We start from the raw sequence: 10,267 nt of genomic DNA, 5'->3' as shown, positions 1-10,267 counted from the left end.
ACTCTATTTATATAATATTTTTTAAAAAACAATTCAATAATCGACATAAAAGAAACACATAATTTTTATTTATTTATTTATTTTTATAGAAGTAGTTGGATAATGTTATAATAGAATTAAAAATCATTATAAAAGCGCAAAAAAGTTTGCCTTGAGAAAACTGAAACTTTAAGAAAACTTATATATATATATATATATATATATATATATATATATATATATATATATATATATATATATATATATATTATGCATATAAATATTTGGTAAATTGACATATGGTATTTGGTCAAACACGTTAACGTAACCTCCTCTTTCTTCTAATTGGAGTTTGGAGTGTGACCGTTATCTTTTTATTTACACCAATGGCCAAATGGCTACAGAATCTTTTATATATAAATGTCAAAGCAGAAAACAATTCCTTTAATATGGAATTCAATACATACAATGGTTGCTCTAATCTTGTTGCTTCTCTTTCATCTTTTCCTTCCTCAACAACAGATTCTTGCATTGCCCACTGGGTCCAATAAAAATGGTACTTTACATTTTTATAACCCTATTTATTACATATATATATATATATATATATATATATATATAATTTTTACCTATTGGGCATTATACCTCTGCTCATAAGGGCGCCCAGCAGCACCTTGTTACATCTCGTTGGGGCAATGAACTACATGCATGAAATCGATACCAGCACGCAGCAGAAAATAATTTATGTTCATCATATATATCTATATATATATATATATATATATATATCATAGCTTTGAGGTTTGCCCATTTTGCTATTTGTAGATTTTCAGGAAACTGATATATCCCCTTTATTTTTTTTTTATTTTTTTTTTTTATGCCAAGGTTCATATGTAAACTATTTGATATTAGTGGGAGCTGACTAATTGTTATTTTTATTTTCTTTTTTATTCTCTGAAGTGATGAATCCTTTACTTAGTATATTTTATATATGAAATTAATTAATTAATTAATTAATTTTTTCAATGTTCATGTTTTGCAGATTTTAGTTACATGAAATCTGTATATAATGCCAGCGATCTACCAATAGAAGAAGAATACGACTATATAATAGTGGGAGGCGGCACTGCAGGGTGTCCATTGGCTGCAACTTTATCAGAGAAATACTCTGTTCTTGTCCTTGAAAGAGGCAGTGTTCCTGCCGCATATCCACAAGTGTTGAGCGCAGATGGGTTATTAAGATTTCTCATCCAAGTAGACGATGGAAATACACCTGCTCAGAGATTCAAATCTGAAGATGGAGTTGCAAATGCAAGAGGTAGGATATTGGGTGGTAGCAGCATGATCAATATAGGTTTCTACTCGAGAGCTGAAGATGAATTCTATAAAGAATCAGGCATCCAATGGGACATGGACATGGTCGAGAAGGCATATCAGTGGGTGGAAGAGACTGTTGTTTTCCGATCCGATCATCTGTCCGTTTGGCAATCCATTGCGAAACAAGCTCTTTTGGAAGCAGGAGTTGGACCTGAAAATGGATTCAGTTTGGATCACATTGTCGGAACCAAAGTTGGAGCTTCCATCTTTGATGAGGATGGAAGGAGACATGGAGCTGTGGAGTTGTTAAATAGAGGGCAACTCGCCAACCTGCAAATTGCAGTTCATGCAACAGTCGAAAGAATCATCTTTTCTTCCGATCCAGCAGGTATACATATCTATATATATACATTGACATCTAATTTCATATATGTTTTTAGTGAACTAACAAAATAAGTTATTTTCATAACAAATCTAATAAAAGTTATAATATTAGCATCTAATCAGGATAGCAACATTAACAAGATGCTGTGATAAATCGATGAAGCCGTTCATTATAAAGAAAATAAAAAATAAAAAATGCCGTGAAGGTCAATATGCATTATCTATTACGTTGGCTGATGTGCATTCTAACTACTTCATTGAAACTGAAAAAGACTATTACCATTTATTATCTATTTAAAAAACATATATATATATATATATATATCATCATGTGAATCTTTATTAGATTAACATATTAAATCACCTTTAAGTATATACAATGCTAAAAATTATTATTTTGTCGGGGCAACGATTCAAATTCAATTTGATGAATAATTGGACAGGATTGTCGGCGAGGGGAGTCCTATACAGTGATTCAAAAGGAAAAAGTCACAGGGCACATATACGAGACAAAGGAGAGGTGATATTGAGTGCAGGGTCGATTGGGAGCCCTCAGCTTCTCCTCCTCAGTGGAGTCGGCCCAGATTCCGAACTTTCCTCACAGCAAATCCCAATCGTCCACCCGAATCCTTACGTCGGAAAGTTCATGGCCGACAATCCCCGCAACACCATCAACATCATCAGCCCATTTCCATTGGACCCTTCGTACGTACAGGTCGTAGGGATCACAAACGATTACTACATCGAATCCCTCTCTTCCAAAGTTCCTTCTTCACTTCTTCCCCCATCAACGCTTTTCCCAAACGCAACTTTCCCCGTCGATGTCAGCGTGGCGACGGTCGGGGAGAAAATCGTCGGACCACTATCCACTGGTTCTCTCCGGTTGGCATCGCCAGCTGATGTGAGAGACAACCCAGTTGTCAGGTTCAACTACTTCGAAGATCCGGTGGATCTTGCTCGGTGTGTAAGTGGGATGAGGAAGATTGGGGAGGTGCTGAAGACGGAGTCCATGGATAGGTTTAAGTTGAGAGGATTGTTGGGTGGAGAGGGTTTTGTGTATTTTGGAGCACCTTTTCCGGTGAACCCGTCTGATGATTTGTCAATGGAAGTATTTTGTAAAACGACAGTGGAGACGTTTTGGCATTATCATGGAGGTTGCTTGGTGGGGAAGGTGGTGGATGGTGATTTGCGGGTGATGGGGATTAATGCACTTCGTGTTGTTGATGGCTCCACTTTCAATAGATCACCGGGGACCAATCCTCAAGCCACCGTTATGATGATGGCCAGGTATTTTTGTCTTTCCTTTTTCGTCTTTTTTTTCTTTTTTGATTGGCTTCAAAACTATCTATTCTTTTGGGTCAATGTCAACTCTCTAGTTCACATTGCATGCTTTCATTTTTGCGTGTTGGCCACTGTTTATAATTTTGTTACCATTGTCAATAGCGGATAAGGAGTTTTCCTCCTCATTTTTTTGGTCCCAATTTTTTCCCACTATTAGGATACCGACTCATTTGAAAAGTAGTAGAAAACAGATTGAGATTTTCTGTCCTTATTCTTTGTTTTCTTTTTTATTTAATCAGTAATAAAATCTCAATAAAAATAATGAAAAAAAAGATTTATATCCCTAGAAAAGAGACAAAATGACCAAAGTTCCCAAAAAGAAAAAAAAAAAAAAAAGTAAATATCACTTTTAAAACAAGATTTTATTTTATTACTGGAAGGGAATTGAACCTGAAAATTAAGATAAAAGATAATCCTCATCCATAATGTATTACTGTTGACTATAATTAATTGAGTTTTTTAAAATAAAAATTTTATATGGAAAAGTGAATTCTTAGCACATATCAATTAAATTGTCATTTCTGTCATTTCATATTTCAAATGAATGTTTAGTAGTGGATTATGTAAAATTTTAATAAAAATATTTAGCATGAAATCATAATTCAGAATGAAGTAACTCAGTTTCCTCTGCTGCGTTTGACATGTTGAGATTTATTTATTTATTTATTTTTAATCATGTTTTCTTTATTTTCATCTTACTTTGGACAGGTACATGGGCCTTAAGATGCTTCAGCAAAGAAGCCCATCAAAGTAGGAAACACTAAAAAGAGAATAGTAGGAGACAAGTAAGAACAATGTTAATCTTTTGTAGCATTAAATTACAATAATGACCCGAAAAAGAAACGTCAAAAAATAGATATACGAGTGTAGCGGGAAAAAAAAAAAAAAGATTTGTCATCACATTATTTTTTTGACTTTCTGGAGTTTGTTCAATGTATCTTGATATTGTATTTTATTTGAAGAATACTTTTAGCCAAATTGATCCCCGCCTTTGTCAGCAGGGTTTGATTTCTATGGAGAACACTTTAGAAGTTTTATAACTTCCAAATGTAAAAAGATCCTCTAAAATCGCACTGGGAGAGACCATTGGGGATGTGCATTAAGATTTGGACCCAAAAAAATAAAAAATAAAAAAAAATAAAAAAACCCATAGGCTAAGTTAAAAGAACATCCCAACTTTTAGATTTGCACAAGAACGCAAAATCCAATTACCAATTCAAAAATATTGTGTAATATTTTATAATTAAAAAAATGAGATAAATGAGATTAAATTTATAAAACTGCATTTATAGTTGGCTCAAAAGATTTTGAGGACATGGTAAAAATTTTGATGAATTGCTTAAACATTTATTACGTTATAAATTTTAACTATTATACGTCGATATGATCAATGTTTTAATATTTCTGTTAGAAAACTAAGCATAAAAATATATTTAGTAATATTGTAGTATCTTTGTATTTAGAAACAATGTAAAACTCACAAGAACAGGTACAACAAAATGCAGTTGCACCCTGAACCAAAGCTGAATCCACTCCTCTCTCATGTTAACATCTAAACTCCCAGCCAAATTTAACCCACACTTAAATCCCAAATTATATAGGAATCGATAAATATAAGCATAAATTCTATCTTTCTTTGTTCAATTTTGAATTCATTATGTCATTTTTTTTAGAATATAAATTTAAGAGGTTATTTTCTTGAATAAAGGGATTTTAACAACGATTTTTTGACAAATCATTCTAGTTATTAGATGAAATTGATTCAACAGTTCAAAATTATTTCATTTTAAATTAATTATAATTTCTAAAGAATTAACTATGTTTAATAACTGTTTTATTAAAAATGAGGATTTATTCATTGGATATAGAAATGAGATGATCTGTCAAAAAGCCGTGTCAAATCAATTTGTACAGAAACCTTATCTTTAATGTAAAATTTATTTTGTCTCTTGGGGCCTCTGCACGCACTTTTTGTGCAGCCCAATATTTTGGTGGGTTGACTCTTGGCCTTGGGCTTATAGTCTATGCCTTAATCAGCCCATTTCTAAAGGCTGCGGATTATTGTCTGTGCGTTGCATTCGCATGTGCATGCGTAATCAGTTTTGACTCGCCGGATGAAGTTTTTGCGCCACACATTCTTTATTATTTTAAAAATATGAATAAAAAAAATGCTTTTTTGAAGTTAAAATATATATATATATATATATAGCAATTTGATCATTCAAAGTCGATTTCGTTTTGTCTTCAAGGGAATCAATAATCTTAGCTTTTCTATAGACAATAATCATGAGTTTATTAATTTCCATTTCAGCCTATATATAAAAATTTAAAAAAAAAGGACTTTGTGTCTGAAAAAATAAAGAATAAAAATGTTTTAAATTCTAGCTTATGGAGTTACTATATTATATGACCCTAGAAGTGCGTTGGAAGGCAATGTGGAAATTGGAATAATGAAAAACCAATTCAAAACAAGCGGCGGCTACAGGATTTGAAGCGAAAAGAGTGATTAAAAATCTTTAGTGAGAAAAGAGTTTTAAAACAATAAAAACAAAAAATATTTAATATCACAATGTTATAGTATCAAAATATTAACTAATTTATTTAACAAATATATATTAAAATATTATTATTTTACATATTTATATTATTTAAAAATAAAAATAAATTTAAAATAAATAAATTAATTAAATATTATTATATTATCTGTTTTATATTATAGTATTTATTAAATAAATTAAAATAATATTTTAATAAACATTGCATTATTAATTCCATTGATGGTTTGTCCAGAAAAAACTCATCTATCTAGATGTCAATGGTCTAGATTCAAATAATGGTTTCATGCAAATGGAGTTTTTTTTTTTTTTTCCCTGAAGAATAGTTTCCATAAATATGGCCTTGAAATTTGTGCATGCTGCAACTGTATGTTGCAACTATAAAGAATTATTAAGAAACCGAATATTAATTGGTGTAGTACATTTTTTTGGCAGTGAAATATTGTAGTCATCGGTCAAATCAATGAAAGATGCGCGTTTCGCTAAAGTCGGAATCCAAAATTTTGTACTAAAAAATATGATCAAAGTGGGAAATGTGAAAAATCCTCTCCTCTTTGGAACTCTTGTCGGCAAAACAGAACCTGTTATAATATTTTAACTTTCACGTCAAACGGTAATAATCTCGTCGCTATATGCTGTTTGTAATAAAATCCGTGTTAATCGTTTCGTACTTTATTTATCATTATTAATAAACAATTATCAATATAATTTGTATGTCAAATGATTATCTAAAAGTTGTATTTGGAGGAATTTTTTTTTTTGTTTTTTTTTTTGGTAAAAGGTGGAAATTTTGTTACATCAATGACTTTTGTTCTACCAAATAGAGCTTAAAAATTGTGTTTTGCAATTTAAAATCATTCCCTACCAAAAATGTTAAAGCTTCTATTTGAAAATAAGTTGGCGTATACAAATCTTAAATACTAGCTAGTTGTATGGTAGAGATAATCCATAATAGAGTTGTTTGAAGCTTAATATTAATTTGAAAAATTAATTAATTAATTAATATTAATTCCATATTGATTAGAAATGACAAAAGTATATATGTCTTGTATATGTATAAATTAAAAATTTGAAGTTTGAATTTTTATAAAAGTCTTACAGCGAAAGCGCATGAAGCAATTCAAAATTTTCTATATATATAAAATAAAAGCTTCATTAGTTTTATTAAGAACACATACATCTCTATATATAACTATAAAATTTTAGACTACTTAATTTATTCTCATAAAAATTTATTTTAAATAATTAATTATTCTTAGTTAAAATTTTATTTTTAAAGTCCTTCGTAAAATATTGAACCTTATAGATTTTTTTAGTGCATGTTTAGATTTGAAGTGGCACGCCTGCATCGCTTTGAAGTGGCACAACTACATTGCATATCTAAGACACAACAGATTGTTGAAAATTTGAGATCAAGATCCTGAGAATCTGACACTCGATGAATGGTACATGTGATTGTTGTATCAATTAATTATAACAAACTATATTATATATACAGTTAAACTCAAATCAAATCCTTAATATCAAAACTAATGTCAGGACTTTATTTGACTTTTATATCGCATCAAAAATTGATATTTAAAATTATATTAATTATTGGTTCATTTTTTCTAAGTAAGGTTTTAGCATTTATTAAACTCATACTCAACTGGTTATTAAATTTCAAATCTTAATCTTAATATGATTTAAAAACTAATAAAAAGAAGATTTGATGTTAAAACTATCAAGTCATTTTAATATGGGCCGACTCATTATATATATATATATACATGTATATGGCATTAGATTTACATTATGTTGGTTTGATGATTTTAGTATGTCAAATCTTTTATTGTTAACATTTGGATTAAATAAAAGACTAAGATTCAAAATTTAATTATTCATCAAATGTAAATTTGATAGTATACTAAAATCCAACTTAGATAATGTGAACAGTGTAGAAACACAAGCTAGTTGTTTATATGTACATATATATATATATATATATATATATATATACTTTTACTATAATACAGGTGCAGGCCGCATTACATGTAATTCTCTACTAGTTACATGTATTATATAATGCATTATATATAATCATAATGTTCATGTCTTATAGCGAAATTTTATATATATACATTCCTCTAGCATTATCTCCTAGCTGATATGCTGTTATAGATATTAAAAATAGGATTCACATGATTCCAAATGAATTTAAACGCTTATTCTTAAGTTCACTTTTCTCTACTAGGTTTTTAATATATATTAAAAAATAAATATTTTTTTAAAAGATTAGCATAAAAAACTAATAGATTAATTAATGTGAGATCTTATTTTATGGTTCATATCATGTTTTCTAAAATAAATTGAAAGATAGTTTTCAAAACATCAATTAAAATGTATATATATATATATATATATATATTCTTCTAATAAGGTGTCATCAGATGAGGAAAAAATTCTAAAACAACCGCACTACGTACTCTCCTCTAATAAATATATGGATTCTATATGGATCTGGTAGCATGTTGGGTTGAACCATATTGGTACCTTTATATTTATTTATATATTCCTTATTTATATTTTTTATAAAATATATTATAAAATTTATTAATGTATTGTATAAAAATTATACATATTAATAAATTATATTTATTTATACATATATTATATATAAATACAATACGGTTCGGATATTGATACAATTCATCTAATTATTCTTTGTAGTCCAAGACTTTAGTAAATTTAACTTCATCTATCATTTAGTTTAGTTTTAAATTCATCTAGGCTTATGAAATTTCAATAAAATAAGGAGTCATATTGTGTCCCATTTGGGTTAAGTTTTTTTGATCCACACACGATCCGTTAAGGTTTTGTGTTGAGATATATAAACTTTAACTCATTTATTAAATTTTCATGTAACCCGTTGCTTAATCTGTTAAACCATTAAGCGTAGATGTCAAATTTTGATTAGGTACCGAAATGATAATATAAACCATTTTTTTATTTTTAAGATAATAAAAAAATCAAATGAACGTGGTTGTTGATAAGCTAAACATATGTGAAAAATTAAAAAACAAAATAAAAGAAAAACATTCACATACTAAAATTTACATGCATTAATAATTATCAATTAAAAATATTATAAATCAAATCAATACTAAATATTCACAAAAGCTAAAGAACATGCATTGTCCGTTTAAAATATTCAAAAATTACAAACCAAATCAACACTCAAAATCTAACATAACTATTAGAAAATATTAAATTTAGAACAATACTTCATTGTTTAAATTTTTATAAAGTTATATCTTTCCACTACTACCATGCAATAATGTATAAGCTCATAATTCCTTAAAGGGCCAAAAAAATAAAAATAAAAAAATAAAAGAATATAAAAAGTAATCTATAAAGAAATAACTAAATAATTATATACATAAATATGTATGTACATATATATATACATAAATATGTGTGTGTGTATATATATATGTATGTATATGTATATATATATATATATATTTCTACCTCTCAAACATCAATGCAAATACTAGTTTAGCTTTGAACACGTCTTCTATTAGTTCTTCAAAGGGAAAATCTTCTATATCTTGAACTAGACCAATAAAAAAAACAAAAAGAAGTTGCAGTACATCCAATGGTATATAATAGTAAGACATATTAAAATATAAAATATATGATTATTGGAATCTTACTTTGTTACCTCTAATAAACTATTTCTTAAGATCTATGAAATTCCAAATTTCAATGATGCTAAAATAGCTTCTGAAATCCGATAAATCTTGTTGACTTCTTTGATTATAAAATTGAGAGATGAGAGAATGGTAACTTATCTAGGGCAAAGACTAAAAAGGCAGTAAATATTTTATTATCTTAGTTTTAATGTAAAATTATTATATCATATAAAATTATAAAAATACCCCATATAAATGGGTTTAATGGGTTTCAATAGGTTCCACCCATTAGAATCTATTTTTTTAACTTGTTTTATTAAGTGAAACTAATACGGACTCAATTCAATATCATATATCCAAATCTACAAATTATCTTATAATGTCATATTGTGTTAATGGATCATATGATATTTTACCAAGCTTAATTTTCCATATGATATGTCTGTGAATCCCACATAATATATTACATTGGCATTAGAAGGGAGTACATACTCTTGTTGTATTGAAGATTTTCCCCAGATAAATATAACTAGTTAATGCTATTATTATTATTATTGGTCAAATGATCTTGATACATTTTTTTTCTTAATGAAATGTTTTTTTTTTTTTGGATAAATTTTTTAATGAAATGTTGATACGACTTGATAAGCCACAATATTATTTCCCAATAATAAATGATGACTCTTTGACCAAAATAATAATATTAATAATTTAATAGCACTCAATAATATATGGTTTTATCTTGAATAATGGGGTGGTTTGACGAAGAAATTGACAAAATTTCTTTATATGGCAGCGGCTGCCTCAATAAAAAAATAACAATTTAAAAACAACACGAAAAATGTTTACGTGGAAAATTTAGTCAACGATTCAACCTTTCACACGAAAAATTATATTTAAATGTTGCGGTATATATAATCACGCTAGCGTGTGGGGCTACACGCTTGCCATTTATAACAAGATTATTACAGCTATATATATATATATATATATATATGTATATATATATATATATAT

General features: G+C 28.3%; 1 protein-coding gene across 1 annotated transcript; it reads left to right on the top strand.

The window, feature by feature from the left end:
- Positions 1 to 386: 386 nt before the first annotated feature.
- LOC132799199 ((R)-mandelonitrile lyase 1-like) lies at positions 387 to 3,999 on the top strand. The gene is made up of 4 exons (XM_060815465.1): positions 387 to 535; positions 1,022 to 1,684; positions 2,124 to 2,967; positions 3,730 to 3,999. Exons 1-4 carry the CDS (start codon positions 400 to 402, stop codon positions 3,773 to 3,775), a joined length of 1,689 nt encoding a protein of 562 aa, XP_060671448.1. The 5' UTR covers positions 387 to 399; the 3' UTR covers positions 3,776 to 3,999.
- The last annotated feature ends 6,268 nt before the right edge of the window (positions 4,000 to 10,267 follow it).

The sequence above is a fragment of the Ziziphus jujuba genome, chromosome 1, assembly GCF_031755915.1.
Source record: "Ziziphus jujuba cultivar Dongzao chromosome 1, ASM3175591v1".
Taxonomy (NCBI): domain Eukaryota; kingdom Viridiplantae; phylum Streptophyta; class Magnoliopsida; order Rosales; family Rhamnaceae; genus Ziziphus; species Ziziphus jujuba.
Note: the sequence above shows the minus strand (reverse complement) of the source record. Positions and strands in the feature narration are given on the sequence as shown.

Excerpts from the sequence above, each read along its gene's own strand:
- LOC132799199 (XM_060815465.1), top strand. The coding sequence starts at position 400 with ATGTCAAAGCAGAAAACAATTCCTTTAATATGGAATTCAATACATACA. Across the intron at positions 536-1,021 it reads CACTGGGTCCAATAAAAATG|ATTTTAGTTACATGAAATCT; the intron begins GTACTTTACATT and ends CATGTTTTGCAG. Across the intron at positions 2,968-3,729 it reads ACCGTTATGATGATGGCCAG|GTACATGGGCCTTAAGATGC; the intron begins GTATTTTTGTCT and ends TACTTTGGACAG.